This window comes from Myodes glareolus, chromosome X (assembly GCF_982192425.1).
Source record: "Myodes glareolus chromosome X, mMyoGla1.1, whole genome shotgun sequence".
Taxonomy (NCBI): domain Eukaryota; kingdom Metazoa; phylum Chordata; class Mammalia; order Rodentia; family Cricetidae; genus Myodes; species Myodes glareolus.
Genome location: NC_142053.1, coordinates 4,611,159 through 4,630,216, shown reverse-complemented (window position 1 = coordinate 4,630,216; position 19,058 = coordinate 4,611,159). Strand labels below are relative to the sequence as shown.

General features: G+C 43.1%; 1 protein-coding gene across 2 annotated transcripts in view; it reads right to left on the bottom strand.

Moving 5' to 3' along the window:
* The window catches only part of Cd99l2 (CD99 molecule like 2), a 79,900-nt gene extending 61,177 nt beyond the window's left edge, over positions 1-18,723 (bottom strand). Inside the window, exon 1 of one of the 2 annotated variants that reach the window (XM_048457547.3) lies at positions 18,472-18,723. In XM_048457547.3, coding sequence (XP_048313504.2) covers positions 18,472-18,538 — 67 coding nt within the window. In that variant the 5' untranslated portion in view covers positions 18,539-18,723. The remainder of the gene's footprint in view (positions 1-18,471) is intronic. The other variant, XM_048457546.3, reaches the window with a different exon arrangement.
* Positions 18,724-19,058: the final 335 nt, after the last annotated feature.

Below are 19,058 nucleotides of genomic sequence, written 5' to 3'. Positions count from 1 at the left end.
TTGACTCCCTCTTCTGACTTCTAAGGGCACACATGTGGTGCACAGACATATATGTAGGCAAAACACCATCCACATAAAAATAAAATAGTTTTAACTGTGCATGTCAAGATCCTACACTCACAAGGAAGGTGATGTGAAAAGGATTCTAGTCGGGGAATCAAGAAAAAGTTTGCAGCTCTTGTCTGAATCAGGGTTGAAAAGAGGGATGAAAAATAGCCACGTGCTCAGAGTGAGACAGAAGAGGGGCAGGTCATATGTCTTATGAACCATAAATATACCTGACTCCCAACCAAAGCCCAGCCTGACTACCCAAACATGAAATTAAGTGAGCACATAATAAGCACAAGAGACCTGGCTCCGATGCTATGATCCCAATGGCAGAAATGCCTATTCTATTTAAAACAGTCAAACAGGTTGGGGAGACGGCTCAGCCAGTAAAGTTCCAAAGGCACAAGCATGAGGACCTGAGTTCAGATCAGCAGTACTCATGTAAAAGCTGGGTGCTGTGGCACACATCTGTAAACCCAGCACTGGATAAGCATATATGGAGACCGGTGGTCCCTGGAACTCATTAGTCATTCCACCCTAGGCAATTGGTAAACTCTCAGTGACCTAGAGTCAAAAACTGAGGTCGCCGGGATTAGAGAGATGGCTCAGTGCTTAAGAGTACTGCTGCTCTTTCAGAAGACCCAGTTCCCAGAACTCCGTGTAAGGTGGCTTACAGCCACCTGTAACTCCAGTGCCAGAACTGGTGCCCTCTTCTGCTTTGTGCAGGCACTGCACTCATGTGATGCATTACATATATGCAGACAAAGTAGACATAAAAGGTAAACAAAATTATAAAAACTAAGGTAGAGAGCAACTGAAGACCATGATGCTGACCTCTAGCCATGACATGTGTATAAACGTACACAAATCACACAAACATACACATCACACACACATACACACACACACACACACACACACACACACACACACACACACAAATAATCTAAGGAGCTTTTGCTTAACAGAAAATCTATTTAATGCCCTTCACAGGATTCTTGAGCCAGAATATCAGCATGGGATGAATTAGACACCAAACACTGATGGCCTAAGAGGTACCAAAGGGAAAGAGGATTAGAAAGTGAGAGTTTGGTAGAGACAATGGAACCAAGGAGGCCATCCTCTGTCTTGCATGCAAAGGAACAGAAAAGAGGGTCTGAGGGCAGAGGAAACATCCTAAGTCAGGCCTGACTGCTGCAGAAGCTAACCACACAGCCTCCAAGGAGCCTATGGAGACAGAGTATGTGGCAGGGAATGGCCAGAAAAGAAAAGAAGAAGGCAGAGGAGGAAGGCCATATTGGGGAGGGTTGGGAGGATGTGTGTGAGGGATGCGGGGTGACAGTATGGTAAGGATGAACCTTGACATTTTGGACTAAATGATGACACCATCCACTGAGCCAGGAACATTGCAAAAGCTGGCTTTATCCTCCTGACCCTTTAGTGAATTTGAGGCCGCTGAACAAGATTCTCTCTGTCCTGTGTCTCCTCCTGTCTGCTTCTTATCCTGTGTCACTTTTCACCACTTCAGGGACCTTCATGGATATGACTACCTTGTCAGTGTAGGTGTGCCTCCCAAAGTGACTCCACCTGCCTCTACGATTTCAGCTCATGTTCTCATGTTCCTCCAAATCTACGTCATCACACTCACAGAAGCTTCTGAGCTCGCATGGGGGTGGGGTATCAGGGGGCTTCCTGCCAGGCATCTCTCTTGATCCAATCAATCTTCCTGAGAACTGTTTAAATACCAGAGTTCATGGCCAACTCTTTCCTCCCTTTCCCTCGGGTGCCTCCTTTCTGAACACATTGCTTTATATATCAAGTAGACGTCTCCAGAAATCCTGAGTGACATGATCTCAAAATTTACCTAGTTAACCAGGACTCACAGAATTGTAAGAAGTAACATAAAGAGGTTTCTTGCGCTTTGCTCAGTTTCCTTCAAAGGTCATATTATGCCAAAATATACTATATTCTTATTAAAAAGATACTGAAGTCCATACAACCATACACTGGATTCGGACTCCCCTATTTTATCTCCATTCCATTTGAGAGTGTTTGTTTATCTCCATACAATTGTATCCCATGTGTAGAGTCATGTGATTATCACCACAGTCCAGAAAAAGAACAGTTCTATCACCATAATGATCCCTTCTCCTCACCTTTAACAACACATGCCCTTTTCTCCACCTCTCCTACGCCTCCATCCTGTACCCATCCCAAACCCCAGATAATCACTAATTTGTTCTTTGCCTTCCAAGTGACGTAATTCCAAAACAGTCATATACACGGAATCATGTTGTTTATAGGGTTCCGCACTGCCTGCTTCCACGCACTACAACACAATAAACCAAGCACAGTGGCACGGGACTGCACCTTTAGTGCTTAGGAAGGTGGGCAGAAGGGCGGAAGAATGGCTGCAACTTCGGGCCAGTTCAGGCTCCACAGCGAAACAATAGATGGGCCTGGGATGGAACTCAGTCAGTGAAATGTTCTCTCTCTCACACTCTGTGTGCATGTGTATGTGGAGGCCAGAAGCTATGGGTTATCCCTTGAAACTCTCTACATTATGCATGCACACACAAAATAGAAAATAGAAGATAAAGTGTATTGCTGCTAATATCCGATATATAAGAAATCATCAGAAAAATGGAGGAGAGGGGAAAGATCCTATATATATATAACAGGAATATATATTATAAAATGCTTGGCAATGTGAGGAATGAAGATAAATAAATTTATGAAAACAAACACAAAGATAAAAGAACTACATAGACCAAGTTTGAATGGGAAATCTCAGTAATGCAAAAAACTGCTTTTAATCCCAGCACTCGGGAGGCAGAGGCAGGCGGATCTCTGTGAGGTCGAGGCCAACCTGGCCTACAAGAGTTAGTTCCAGGACAGCTACAGAGAAACCCTGTCCCGGAAAAAAAAAAAATCCAAAAAACAAAAAACAAACAAAAAAAGAAACTTTTACGATTGTTTTAATTATGTTCCTGGGGACTGGGGGTTGTGCATATATATTAGTGTAGTGCCTACAAAGAGAGCATCAGCTCCTCTGGAGCTGGAGTTACCTGACCTGGGGGCTGAGAACCAAACTGGGGTCCTCTGCAAGGGCATTAAATGCCCATAAGAGGCCTGCCCCTTTCTGAATGGAGACCGAGGAGGAGTGCATGGGGGAGGGGGTAGATGAAAGTCTGGGGGAGAAAGGGGGAGGAGAGGAAGGAGGTAAAACATACATGGTCAGTATGTAAAATAAATGAAAAAATGTTAATAAAATTTAAAAAAATAAAATCGCAGTAGAGGGCTGGAGAGTTGGCTCAGCAGTTAAGAGCATTTGTTGCTCTTGCAGAGGACCTGGGTTTAGTTTCCAACATCTACATGGCTGAGACTTCTGAGGGCACGAGGCATGCACGTGGTGCACATATGTTTATGCAGGCAAAATACATATACACATAAAAATGAATCTAAAAAAATTTTTTAAGCCAAGTAGAGGCCAGACATGTCTCTCGTCCTGCATTGGAGATGTTGAGGCATAAGGATCAAGCACCCACATTAGGCAGTTTATGTTTGCTTCTAACTCCTGGGAATCTGATGCATTCAAAAAAACAAACAAACAAACAAAAACCCACTAAATGGCCAGGCAGTGTTGGCCCACACTTTTAAGCCCAGCACTTGGGAGGCAGATACAAACTGATCTCTGTGAGTTCAAGACCAGCCTGAACTCAGAGCGAGTTCCAGGACAGTTCCAAAGCTACAAAGAAACCCTTTCTCAAAAAAAAAAAAACCAAAAAAACCCACCTAAATGTTGTGTTGAAATATTTAGTATCTCTCTCTCTCTCTCTCTCTCTCTCTCTCTCTCTCTCTCTGTGTGTGTGTGTGTGTGTGTGTGTGTGTGTGTGGAGAGAGAGAGAGAGAGATTTGACAAGTGAAGAAATAAAGAACAAAAATTTGAGCAAGAAAGGGCAGTGAGTTGAAAAATAATAATACAGTTGTATTTTAATTTCAAAATATAAAAAAGTACATTAAAAATACTAATAGTCACGCCAGGCATGGTGGCACATACCTTTAATCCCAGCACTCTGGAGGCAGAGGCAAGCAGACCTCTGTGAGTTCGAAGCCAGCCTGATCTACAGAGTGAGTTCTAGAACAGGCTCCAAACCTACAAAGAAACCTTATCTCGAAAAATAAACAAACAAACAAATAAATAAATATAAAAATAAATAAAATATTAACCATCAGAATCGGTTGTAGCAATTTAAACTGAGCAATAATAATGTCTTGAGTGAATCACTGAAATAACAATATAAACCAGCAGCAATAACATCAAAAGAAAAGTAAAATTAAGCCAAGTATGATGGCACACTCTTTTAATCCCAGTACTTGGGAGGCAGAGGCAGGTGGAGCTCTGTGAGTTCAATACCAGTCAGGACTACACAGTCAGACTTCAGATTTTCAAATTTTGGAGTATGTGCACAAACTTAAAAATTAAGCATCCCTTATTCAAAAACCTGAAATCCAAATTTCAGAGCATCCCAAATCTCACGATTTTGGAGTGGGGAATGCATGTACCCTGTACAGGACAAGTAAAAGAAGTCACATTCCAGCTTGAGAAACTAAAGGGTAACTCAAAGAAGGCTAGAGCTGGAATAGTAGAGGGCAGGGGAGAGAAGATGAAAAAAAAAACGTGAACTTCACAGATGAATGAGAAGAATCAAGGAAGTGGAGGGTGAATGAAAACAGGGCAGAAGCAGGTCTAATTAGTCCCTGCTCTTGAGAGGAAGAGCAGGAAGGAAGGTACATCGACAGAGGGCCAATTCACAGTCAAATGTCTGGAACCAGTAAACTTAACTAAGAAAAAAGGACAAAGGACCCCTGGGAGGCAGGGCAGGGCCAGGGGCCCCAGTTCCAGCTCAATTTTTCATTCTAGAACACAGGATCCAACAAGCGCAGGAAGAACATTATGACCACAAGCACAATGAGCTAACACTTCACACCTTCAGGAATGGTCAGACTCAGAAAAGAAACAAAACTAGCCTGTGTTGGGGAGGCTATGGGGAAGCAAACCCGGTCTACTACTGCTGGACTCCACAGTCTGGCTCTTCCTGACAAGGCTAAACATAATGATAGCACATGATTTGGTAATTTATAAATAAAACCTAAGTCGGCTGAAAGTCCACACAAACCTAAGCCACACAAGAATCTGTACTGAATGTTTATAGTCATGTTAGTCACAACAGTCACACGGGAGAAACAACCCAGGTATTCATCCAGCGAGGAACAGACAGACAACATTTAAGTGTCTGTGCAGCAGAAAGCCATTCAGCCAGAAAGAGCTCTACATGGAAACACCTTGAAAATTGGATAGTAAAGGAAAGGACTCAAACACAAAAGGGCACACAGAATATCATTATATCTATGATATGATATGCTCACATCAGGAAAGTCCAGAGACTGAAAATAATCTAGAGGCTGCTAGGGCCTGAGGGACATTTGTGGTAGAGAGAGACATTTCTTTTGGAGGTGATAATGTTATAAAATTAGACGGTTAGACAACAGCAATAGCTAGGCAACTGCATGAATATACTGAAAAGTGTATGCACAGTGTATACACTGTGCACTGTAGATGGATGGATTTTGTGGTATGTGGAAATGGGAGTGTTTTCACATGTGAGATGGGAAGGGAAAATCATCCTGCTACACAGAGGTTTCTCCAGTTCAGAGACAGGAGATATAAAAGTCCTGTATATTGAGTCAGCAACATGGCTCGGTGGGTGAAGATGACCTTTGCCACGCCTGTAGCCTGAGTTCAATCCCCAGAACACACACAGAAGAGAGAGAGAACTGACTCCCGTAAGTTGTCCTCTGATCTCCACATTCAGGTGCACATACGTGCACACACACACACACACACACACACACACACACACACACACCACAATTGTTTTAAAGATTCTCAGGTAAGCACCAAGTCAGTCCTTTAATCCCAGCACTCAGGAGGCAGAGGTGGTTGTAATTCTGTGAGGTCTATGCCAGCATAGTCTACTAGAGAGTTCTAGGGCAGCCAGGACTACATGGAGAGACTCTGTCTCAAAAACAGACTCTGGGCAAGAACAGGGTGGTGCGAGCCTTTTATCCCAGCACTATGGAGGCAGGCGGATCTCTGTAGCTTCGAGACCAGTCTGGTCTACAGAGTGAGTTCCAGGACAGCTAGGGCTACGCAAAAAGCACTGTCTTGGAAAAACAAAAGGTAACAACAATAAAAAGAAAATAAAAACAAACAGATACTTGAGAGGGATGGGGAGATAGTTTAATGGGTCAAGCACTTGTCACAGAAGCATGAGGACCTGAGTTTGGGTCCCCAAAGTCACGCATGACAGCATGAGTTTACAAGTCCAGCAACATGGATTGGATCCAGGCAGATTCTAAAGGTTTGCTAGCTAGACATATAACTGTCCAGGTTCAGTGAGAGACAATCTCAGCAATTACAGTAGAGGGTCATAAAGGGAGCCAACTCTGATCTCTCACAAGCACTGGCACATGCACGAACACACGCGCACACACACACACACACACACACACGCACACATATGCATACATAAGCCCAACTGATAAAACAGGGGGGACGTTGTGGCGCACACCTATGAACTTTGGAGGCAGTGAGCTTGAGGCCAGCCTAAGGTGTCTGACACTTTTAGAGGAGGCATCAGCAAGCTGATGGCTTTTGAGAGGCACTCTCCTTTGTGGGTGTGGCTACTGGTAGGTAGCTCACGCCTCGATGGCCGGCTACACACTCGTGCTTATGTACAGCACTAATTGGATTTAGGAGACTATTAATAACAATAAAAAAAGACAAAGTTGGAAGCGAGATGGGGCAGAAACTAGGGGAAGTTGAAGGGAGGGAGTGGCACATGGATACACTCAATACACATTGTATATACATGCGCAAAACTTTCAAAGAATAAAAATATTTTTAAAAATAAAGAAGCAATCAAAGAGAACTAACTGATGGAGCCTATGAGACAAGAAATGCAGACAGATGGAGCCCACACACATGCGGAAGCTTTCCAAGGCAGGTAAAGCGTCTGCACGGTAAGTTAAGGAATGCAATAGAAAATTATTCCCAAATTAAATTGAGAACCCAAAATATTAGAGCCAAGGGATAAGAATGACTCAGAAACAAAGCTGCTTTTCCTAAATTAAATCCCAGGAGACCGAAAGGATCTTGGAGCTGGTGACAGACACGCAAAGTGGTCAGAATCTTGTTTTAGGTTTGCCTGAGCTCACCACACAAGGCAACTGACAAAATCCTAAAAGAAATCTCTGGAAGAAAGTATATTCTAGACTCCAAAGGATTATATATATATATATATATATATATATATATATATATATAGAGAGAGAGAGAGAGAGAGAGAGAGAGAGAGAGAGAGAGAGAGATCTCACAACAATGATGAGTGTGCCAGAAGAAAAATACAGCCAAGAACACAGGAAAATAAAGCATTATGAGTGAGAACCAGGAGAAAATAATAATCAAGGAACTGAGCCAAAGGCTTGACCAGGCAGTTCATTAAAGAAGAAATCAACTTGAACAAGCCACACAGTAACAGGAGACATGTAAATTAAAGCAGAGTAATATAAATGTGCAAATCCTGTAGACTTATATCATGATAACACTGACAAGGCCAAGCGCTGGCAAGGCTATTACACAATGGCTATTTTTATGTGCTGCTAGTAGCCAGAACCAGCACAGCTGCTTTGGGAGACAGCTGGGCACCACTTTGTAACGATGAAGTGACAAGGACTGTGAACCCTAGAAACTCCACTCTTGGGTATTAATTTTGCAATAGGAAGCATACGCCTTTTTGGTCTTTTACAATTCTAGACATTAGAAGGGTTTGAATCCAAGTGCTTTTCATTATATGGGTTCTAGCTGTTGATATTTATCAGATTATAAGGTAAAGACACAGCAAACAGTGTATTAGCCATAAAAGTGTGTTTTTAATTTATTAAAACTTTTGTTATAAGGGACTTGCAAATTAAAAACAACATACATGGGGCCAGGCGGTGGTGGTGCACACCTTTAATTCCAGCATATTGGAGGCAGTGGTAGGTGGATCTCTGTGAGTTTGAGGACAACCTGGTCTACAAAGCAAGTTCTAGGACAGCTAGGGCTATTACACACAGAAACCTTGTCTCACAAAACGAAAAAAAGAAAAAGAAAAAAAGAAAGGTAGGAAGGAAGAAAGAAAAGAAAAATTATCAGGCAGTGAGATTGACCAGACCCAAAGTCTATCCATTTCAATGAATTCCTATAAAATTAGAATAGCCATTCCAAAGGTATGATGCTCCACACTGAATTTTACAGTTTGACCATTTTACACATTTATCCACCACTACAAAAAAAAAATCCATGACAAAATTAAAACTAAAAATTAACTAGTTTCATATCCTCTCTCATAAATCATGTCCCTCTATATTTAATGCAGCACTATTCACAACAGTCAAGAAACATGAGCAGCCTACAGAGTTGATAAAGAAAAGATGGTAGATAAACACAATAGAATTCTATTCTACCATAAGGAAAAATAAAATCATGACATTTTCACAAAAATGGGAACAATTGCAGATCATTAGATTAAACAAAAATAGCCAGATTCAAAAGCATCATATTGTCATCTATCACAAACATAACCTAGATTTTAATTTTTACATATATGTATTTACATGTGAAGGTACAAATCTTGGGAGCTCTTCAGGCAGGGAAAACAAAAGAGGGTAGGAAAACCCATGGGACATGGAAGCAGAATCAGCATGCTGTGGGAGGAAAAGGACCAGCGTGTAGGATAGGATGGAGAAAGGGTCATCAAAACAAATAGGAAAGGCCATAATGGAACTCACTGCTTTTTAGGCTATTCTGGTTTGCTTCCTGTTGCTGCAGTAAACACCATGACCAAAAGCAATTTGAGGAGGGAAGTGTTTATTTCAGCTTACACTTCCAACAGTCCATCACTGAAGGAAGTCAGGATGGCAAATCAAGGCAAGAACCTGGAGACAGGAACTGATGCAGAGGCCATAGAGGAACACTGGCTGGTTTACCCTAGCTTGCTCAGCTATCTTTCTTATACAGTCCAGACTAACCCTCTCAGGGGTAGTACTGCCCACAGTGGGCAATTTGGCAAGGAAGGCTGTCCCTCGTTGATGGAGTTTATGCTTTCTCTACACTTTCATACATTATCCAAATTTATACAAAGACCACCGATTATTGTTGTAACCAAGTATTTGATATTGTCAGATTTTATTACACTTGTAGCTACTCGAGAGATAGATGATTTCATTTTATTATAGTTTAATCTGTATTTCTCTGGTTACTAAAGAAGTCGATCGTCTTTCTATATGTATACTGTCTACTTTGATTTATTATTTTACAAACTGTCTGAGCAAGTCTCTGGCTCATTTCCTGCTTATCATTTTTCATTGGTTCACCAAAATAAAATGTATTAAGAAGGATCTGTTCCCACCTTTTAACATGAAAGATATTAGTTCTCTTTGGCTATCTAAGCAAAAAAATAAAATAAAATAAAAATAAATAAATAATAAAAAGTAAAAATAATCTACCTAAAGAGTTTAGTGACCACTAACCTAACCAGCAGGAGCTCAAAGCTCACCAAAGACTCCAGGATGGATTCTGAGATCAGCGGAGCTGACGCCAACCCTCAAAGATGACCTGTGATCTCATTTTTCCCAACACATCTATCCTGAGGCAGTGATGAAGACCGAAACCTTCGGTGACTCATGAGTATACTAAAGTCAGAAAGAGGAGCTCCAAAAGTATACATCTGAAAGTCGTATATGCTGCTTCAAACCCTAGTCTCAGCATTTGGGAGAAGAAGCAGGAGAAGTGTGTAAGATCAAGGCCAGCCCGAGCTACATATAGAGACCCTGTCTCAAAAGAAAAGGAGTTGTCAAGGGCTGGGGTGTGGCTTGGCAGTGGGGCATTTGAGTAGTATGTACAAGGCTCCCGTTTCCATCCCTAGCACCAAACACATACAGACCCATCTTGGAAGTCACAAGATATACATCTGTGCCAAGATCAGTGGTGCTCTACCAGTGGAGATTCTGCCCTCCAGCACCCTGGGCACTCAGCAGTTATCTTCATGTTGAAAGACAGGTAAGCAGGCTGCAACCTGCATCTGCTGGTTAAAGACAAGAGATGGTGCCAAACACCCTACAGAGCACAGAACAGCACCCACTTTCCCCCAACAAACTATCCATTGCCAATGAACCAATTTTTCTTTTTCTGTTATTGCCCACCCCCATTTCATGGAACCAAGAACCTCAAATATGCTAGACAAGTTTCCTAACAATAAGCAATCCTCACTCCAACTTCCAGGAATAATTTCAAAGGCATATATGGGTAAGGACCTGTCCTGTGGTCTACATATAGGAAAAGTTAAACCTCAGTAACTCTGTTTCGATGTAGAAAAGGGTCCCAGGCTGCTCCAGCTCAAGAGCTACTCTAGACTCCTGAAGACCCATGCTCTGCCAATTCCAAGGAAACTGCCCTCCTGGGCATTATGCTCTCTGTAGGAAGCCTTCCCACAGAGAAAATCCTAGAAAAACTTTCAGAGCCAACTAGCTCAGCCCCCTCACTAGAGAGAAAATGTGACAGCTGACAGCACAGCATGGCATCATTCAAAGGGGTAGAAAGAAAGTGATGGTCATGACACCAAATGCATGGAATGATCTTTGCTACTTAAGGAATCAAAGAGACGAGCCTCATATTTACATTACACAGTTACTGCAACTAGGAGTACTGGGGAAAGCCTCATTACTGGGGAAAGCAGCATTTTAGCTGGAAAATGACAGCTTAGTGAGTTTGTGCCACAGTTTTGAAACTGTGGCTAGAAATCATTGAACACTCCTCCACTTGCAAGGCAAAATTTGTACTGTCACCTAGAATCTCAACTATCCTACGTGAGTTGTAGCATGTAACATGAGGGCCTGGCGCCATTCTGTAAGATGAAGGGTCTGCTTGTTGGGGTTTCTGTCCCGCCTAGTTCCCCAGCCATTTAGTTCCAGAGAAAATCACACAGATATCTCCATAAGTTATAAAACTGATTGGCCCGTTAGCTCAGGCTTCTTATTAGCTCTTGTAACTTATATTAACCCATTATTCTTATCTATGTTAGCCACATGGCTCGGTACCTTTCTCAGACAATTCTCCCGCACCAGTAGCACATAGAGAGCAATGAAAGCAACACTTTGGAACTTCCAAGGCTAGTTGATTACAGTCATAGACAGGGTATATACCCAGAAGTACTGAAGAGTGGTGTCAGGGTTTCATATAACCCAGGCTGCTGGCCTCAAATTTGCTGTGTAACCGAGGCTAGCCTTGAACTCCTGATTCTCCTGTCTCTGCTTCCTGTGTGCTGGGATTACAGATATTCACCAGCACATCCAATGGTGATCAAATCACGACTCACTGAACCTCTCAGCAGGCTTCTGGAAGGGCTGAGTCTAGATTAGGTTCAGGAGTCTCTGAGCCAGGCTTCCCAGGCACCCAAGAGCAACAGAGAAATGACATGCAAAATGTCCAAAGTAACAGTGGATACAAAGCTGGAAAAGAAAAACCATCAGGTAGGAGACACCACTGGAAAAGGAAAGTCAGTGAATCTAGAAAGTATATTTCCCGAACTCAATGAAGCTCCTGTTTTTAGACCCTTCTGGGCAGTCAGAACATGTCTTTTCATTGTCATCTCACTACAGCAATGCCAGGCCCTTCCCTGGTACCCACAAATGCCCATTCAAAGGGCTTCTGTGCATTCATTACAGTTGCCCGTTATCTACCTTGTGAATAGGGATGAAGACATGGCCTATAACATCAAGGAAGGAACTGAAAACTTATCAGAGCTCTGAAGACTTTCTAGAATGTTATTTTTAACAAAATCTCAATCATTTGATTTTACCAATAAAGATTCGTGAGCCAGATGCTGGGGTGAAAGCCTGCTAGTTCCGTGAGGTAGAAAAAGCACCCACCTGACCTTCCTCCTCCACCAATGTCCCAGAAGCCTCCTTCTCCTATGGTGTCTCCAAAAACCCTCCCCAAACTGAATGGCCCTCCCTTATACTTCCTGTGTATCTCGCTATCCATCTTTCTGACTCCCTTTCACTCTCTAAGGTTTTTCCTTAATAATCCTATGCTCACTTCCTATCAATAATTGCTTCTTCTGCCTCTTGATCTATAGCTGGCTTTATTTGATCCTGTTTACAATATCCAAGCAGAAAGCTCTTGGATTAGTGTGTGCTAGGGTTGAACCACACTACAACTAGAAACAGTCTTTTTCAGTGAATAATGCAATCTCTGGGTTCACATATCTGTGATCAAATATCCTGCATCACTGATAGAGTCTCCAGATCCTGTAGAAGACTAACTGCATAATGTTGATCCCAGAAGCATTCAAGGAAAGAAAATTCTCTCTATTCTCATGATGCCCAATTCTCAGGACAGAGACAGGCAGGGCTAAGTAGCTTAAAGTCAATACTTTCTGGGCCACATCTATCAAACCTGATACCCCGAGTCAGTCCACAGGTTCTTGCTAGGATCCCAGCCTGGCCACTCATTTTTGCAGCACATGGGGCCACTGTGCTCATGCCCAACTGTTGACAACCAGTCCTAATCCACAATTGTGTACACCTACTTGTTGTAGAAGTCTGCTTGTGTGCTCCCAGCTGCCCAGATTCCTGAAATAACCACATAGAAACCATATTATTTGCAAACCATATTATTTGGCCAATAGCTTAAGCGTATTTCTGGCTAACTCGTATATCTTAAACTAGCTCATATTCATTACTCTGTGTATCACCATGTGGCATCTATCTCCAGTGGAGCTACATTGCTTCTCTCTGACTCCGTCTTCTTTCTCCCAGCACTTAGTTTAGTTTTCCCCACCTAGCTCTACTCTGCCCTATCAGGCCAAGCCAGTTTTTTTATTCGTTAACTAATAAAAGCAACACACAGACAGAAGGACCTCCCACATCACCTACTTCTGGTTGTTTGTTTGCTGAGGCAGAAGGCTAGCCCCAAAATCAAGATTCTCCTTCCTCAGTTTCTGGAACACTGAGATTAATAGGCATGTGCCACCACACCTGGCATAATTAGGAGATCATTCAGTGTTCTGTTTTTTGTTTTGTTTTGTTTTTTGGTGTGGTGTGGTGTTTTGGCTTGCATTGCTTTACTTTGGTTGGTTATAATTCAAGGCTAGCCAGGAACCTGTCATGTAGTTCAGACTGTTGTAATTTTTAAAAGGCGCAGACTGCTCTCAAACTCACAGCAATCCTCCTACTTCATCCTCCCGAATGCTGCTGGTATTACAGACATGGGCTGCCACATCCATTTTACTTTTTAAATTTATTTATTCATTCTTTCTTTTTGAGGTACTGGAGATGGAACCCAGGGCCTTGCACATGTTAAACACATGTTCTACCAATGAAAGCTCCAGCCTTGTGAATTGTTTTAAACAAATATATAATTCATAAACCATGCACTATGTATAATTCAATGGTTTTTAAAGTACTTTAAAATTGTGCAACATCACCTTTCTTTATTTCCAGAACATGCTCATCACTCTGCAAAGCCTTTATCCTTTAAGCAGTCACTTCCCGTCCCCTTCCCCTAATCCTTAGCAACCACTAATCTATTTTTTGTATAAATATGCAATCTCTGAGCATTTCATGTAAACAATGCTGTCAAGATTTGCAAAGTGTATATCTGGAATGTGGCTTGGAACATATAAGAAGTAGGATTAATATGTGCTAACCTGAAAGGGGTTCACTGGAAGACAGGTCCTGTGCTGAGCACTTCAGACACTCACACTCATTTAATCCTAATAACTGCCACACCGGGAGGATTGTCCCCATGGTATAGTTGAAGAAACTTGACAGAAGGTTCCTAAACCCTTTAGAGCTACACGTTTTCCATGTAGGAAGTGGGGTATTGCACACTACTTTTATTTTATTGTTTAAGTTAACATACAAAGTAATGGGCTTCATTATGGCATTTTCATCCATATACTGTTGTACTTCACTCATGTTCACCCTCCTCATTACCCATTACCATTTCCTAGTCTTCCTTCTGCTTCCTTCTTGCCTTATGTGATGTGGGAGTTCCCGCTGTATGCTGTGAACACCATTGGTGAATAAAAAAACCGCATTGGCCTGTTGATAGGGCAGGACTTAGGTAGGTGGGAAAAACTAAACTGAATGCTGGGAGAAAGGATGCAGAGTCAGGGAGAAGCCATGTAGTCCCAATGAAGATAGGTGCTGAGAAATTTACCCAGCAAGCCACAGAAAACACTGATTATTAAATTAAGATGCAACAGTTAGCCAATAAAAAGCTAGAGCTAATGGGCCAAGTAGTGATTTTAATAATATAGTTTCTGTGTGATTATTTTGGGGCTGAGTGTCCTCCTTCAACATTTAGGTCATATATGTATATGTACATGTCATATCTGAGAAAAATGTGATAGTTATCTTTTCCCCATTACCTTCTCTTTTTCTTGCCACATTACTACTCCCCTACCTCTTTCCAACAGTCCTGGTTTATCTTCATGTCACATAAATGTAAATATATGCATGCATACATATGTAGGCTCAGCATCTGAGAGAAAACATCTGGGTATTTGTCTTTCTGAGTGAGTTATTTTGCTTAACATGATGACCTCGAGTTCTACCCACTTTCCAGCAAGGAATATAATTTTTTCTTGTTCAAAGATGAATAAAACTCCATTGTGGGGCAGGTAAGATGGTTCAGTGGGTAGAAGTACCTGCCATCAAGCCTGATGACCTGAGTTTGATCTCTTTGACCTACATGATGGGAAAAGAGGATCAACTAAAGGAAGCTGTCCTCTGACCACCACATGTGCCCTGTGGCATGTGTGTGCCCCCAATAATAATAGTTATTATTACTATGGAATAAAATTGTTTTAAATTGTTTCAAAACCCCATTGTGTACATGTACCACATCTTCATTAGCCATTTGTCAGTTGATGGGCATCTAGACTGGTTCCATATCCTGGCTATTGGGAACAGTATAGCAACAAACATGGTATGCAGGTATCTGTGTGGTCTGTTAACTTAAGGTCTTTTGGTTACATGCACAGGCGTGGTAGAGCTGAATCATATGTGAGTTCTATTTGCAGATTTTAAGGAGCCTCATACTGCTGTCCACAGTGGATGCACTGATGCACATTCTCATCAATGGTGACTAAGGCCCTCCCACACCCTCATCAGCACCATTCTAACCTCAAGCAATTTTAACTTGCATTTCCCTGAAGACTAAGGATGTTGAACACTTCCTCAAATATTTATTAGCCATTTATATTTCTTCCTTTTAGAGCTGTCTATTTACTGATTGGATGGTCCTGACTGTCCTGGAACTAGCTCTGTAGACCAGACTGGCCTCGAACTCACAAAGATCTGCCTGCCTCTGTCTCCTGAGTGCTGGGATTAAAGGCTGCACCACCATTGCCCAGTTCCATTGTTTTTCAAGACTGCAACACATCGTTATGTATATCAAAAGGAAGAGCAGGTCACAGTGTCAACCTTCCCGGGTTAGCTAATGAATATGTGTGACGCACTAAGAGTCATGCTCCTGGAACAACTTCCTAAGGAACAGCCCCTGTTAAGACTCTTACATACACAGCTGAGGTCCTTCTCCATGGTGCTCAGAAGAACAACTTCCACACTCTGGGTACCTTCAGATGACACACCTGTCCTCAGAAGATATTTCAGAAGAAGTAAGATATATATTGAAGTTAACTCCCCTTTGTCTTTAGAGAGTGATTTTGCGTGGGTTAGGTTTTTCTGAGATAGAGTTTCTCTGTGTAACAGCCCTGGCTGTCCTGGAACTCACTCTGTAGACCACGCTAACCTTGAACTCAGACACCTGCCTGCCTCTGCCTCCCTAGTGCTGGGACTGAAGGTGTGTGAGTGACTTCTGAACCATCCTTTCAACTTCAGAGAGCTAAAACCTGAGTCTACTTCCTAGAACCTGGAGGGACTTACACTTTATTCCCAGATGTGTTTCTGGGACCTTTTGTATGACTACTAAGGTTGCTGAGGCACAATCCATTACTGAGGACCAGGAACAAGAATAAAGGAACACTGGCAAAGCTCTGCGGACCCCAGTACAGAAAAATTGGGTCCCTACCTTCAAAAGAAAACTTCATCTGGCTCAGTGTTCTTAGGTCAAGAAAATATCACAGGGTGGCACTCTTATCTGTGTTGAACCCTGGTTATTTCTTTTAATATGTGACCACAGTCCCCTTATTTGGAGCAAGGATAATAGCTAACCTTAAGAATTATTGTGATGATTCAAAATAAGATCATGCTAGGTGTGGTGGCATACAAGTCTCAGTCCAGGTCTCAGGAAGCAGAGGCAGGAGGATCAGGAGTTCAAGGACAGCATTGGATACATAGCAAATTTGAGGCTACCAAATTGGGTTATATGAGACCCCATTTTAAAAAAAGGAAAGAAAGAAGGAAGAAATATTTTATACTTGGCACACAGAAAGCACCCAGGAAATGGTAGCTGATCAATGAAGAACACATTCCTGGGTCAAAGACACCTTTGTGATCTTAGTCATTATATGGACTGATCGAACAGGTTTAGAGAACTCATTTACAGGAAGCCACTCAAGGTTAGCAGTGGGGCAGCCTCCAGGTGTAAATAATTATACCCAGTGTTTTAAGATGGCTACTGTGGAGTCAGAGAAGACTAGGAGCAAACCCTAGCTGCCAATTAATCACTTATGACTTCAGCTCTACCAGCTTCCTCAGTCTCTCTAAACTCAAAGCATGAAAACCTGAGGCTTGGTCATTTACAAGTCTACTTTCAAAACCACCATGCCATAAGATGCAATTATCTAGCATGCACAGGGTTTCATGTTCCAATTCCAGTAAAGGAAAAAAAAAACCACATTTGTCATCTTAGCTCTCAAGGATAAGGTGGGCTACTGGATGGATACTTTTCTCTACAAAAGCTCATTTGATAATAAAATTTTAACCCCAAAGAGAAACTGAAAAAAAATTCAGCAGCTCTTTATTCTTGAGATCGCTTCCTTCTCTCCATAGCAGTCTATCCCATAGATCTGATATCTGAGCTGATTTTCTCCCTCTACCGGGTTGTCGTTGCAGAGACTGAAGACTTGGCTTTCTTTATCCTCTGCATCATCAGTTCCTAGAACCCAGACTGTCCATACCTTTGTAGCTCGCTAAAAGGTTCTTCTTGTAGCAACTCCAGCAGGGTTGTCCTTAACCATTTCCACATCTTTTGTATAACTTCCTGGGCTAGGTGTTCTCCTCTTTACCAGTGTTCCTTATATGTGACATATATCTTACTAGAAGGCAGTGCTAGGACCAAGTTTTGTCTTCCTAAGCCTGTGTTTTTCATGGGTAGATTTGTCTTCATTTTCAGAAAGCTCAAAGCACAATTCCTGATCGGTTACAATTACAGGGTTTTCTTGAAGCTGTTTTGGAGTTTTGTTTTGCTTTGTTTTTTTTTCCGTGATGTGGAGACGGGACATAAATAAATGTAAGAAGATTCTGCTGGTACTTGTTTACGATACTATTTCCAAGCACAGAATGTATTTATCATAAGAATATGCTACTCAGACTTGAATGTTCCTGCAAATTACTCCAAAATCTGGTTATTACTCTAAATAAAACACTGAATCTGATTCAGGTCAAAATCAGAGTGTGAGATATTGCATTTCTGACAAAACCCCAGGTGATGCCCAGGTGGCTGGGCCTGGTGCACAAACTGAGTTGCACAAGGTGGAAGAAACTTGTTTCTTTGATTCAGCAGAATTTCTGTGTCCATCTCCTTCACAAAATATGACCAAAGTCTCTAGAAGGGTAGGGACAAACACCAATAGTATGTAGAGAACTAATTGATGTAAGACCCACAAGTTGCCCCCTCTCGCCCCATTTCCACTTTGTCCCCACTCTAAGCCCACCGAGATATAGTCAGGAAGTCACCTGGGAAGCTCTCCAGATGATTTGCTGCAGATGGCCTCATAGCCAATTTTCGAAATGACTGCTTTTTTCAAGGTTTTCCCAAGGTACACTCCTGGGAACAGCTGTTGTCACCAATGGTGGCATCTGCTTGGCCAGGATTTTAACATTCTAGTGTTTTAAAATCAGTAAGAAGGGTCCCATCACTCATCTTCGACTATACAATTCACAGTGCGTTCAGTCCCTGAAGCCTCAGACCCTCAACCCTAGGCCAAGAATGGCCAAGTCGCCCAAAGCCCCCACTTCAGGCCGGTCAGACGGGGGGGGGGGGGGGGGGCAGGGCCGCTCATGCGCAGAGCGACCCCCAGGCCACAGGGCGGGGTCCCTGGGTGCCCCAACCCGCGCCCACCTTACCTCTCTGGACCAGGGTGGCCAAGGAGAAAACGAGGCAAACGAGGAAAGCGGTACGCCAGGCCACCATGACTGGGAGCAGGCTCAGGGGCCCGGAGGAGCACGGTTAGTGCAGGAGGGCCCGAGGGGGCGGGGAGGGGAGGAGCTGGGGAGGAGGAGCCTGTCACAACCGCAGGGCCCCGCCCAAAGCTGGCACCCTTCGCGGAGCCAGGAAGGACAGAGGAGAGGCGCGCCTTAATACCCGTGCTGGGAAGGGGGGGGACTCCTCAGGGCCCAAGGCAAGAGACTGGGCGACACTGCTGTCTCGGGGACTCCGCCGCAGTCTGGAGGCGGGGCATAGGGCGAGGGCGGGGCTCGCAGACACCCATTCTGTCGCGCGATCTGGATTGGGTGGCTTGCCTACTCACTGCCGCAGACCCCTTCCCACCCTATCCTCTCGCCTCTCGGAGAACTGTCAGAAGAGGCCTGCAAGCACCTAGTAGTGCGTCACCAGAGGCCAGGGTGTGGTAAGCAGCGGTGGAGACGGTGCTCAGGAACGGCCACCCCGAGGCCACTACACACCCAGAACTGGGGTGCTGCCAGCCGACGAC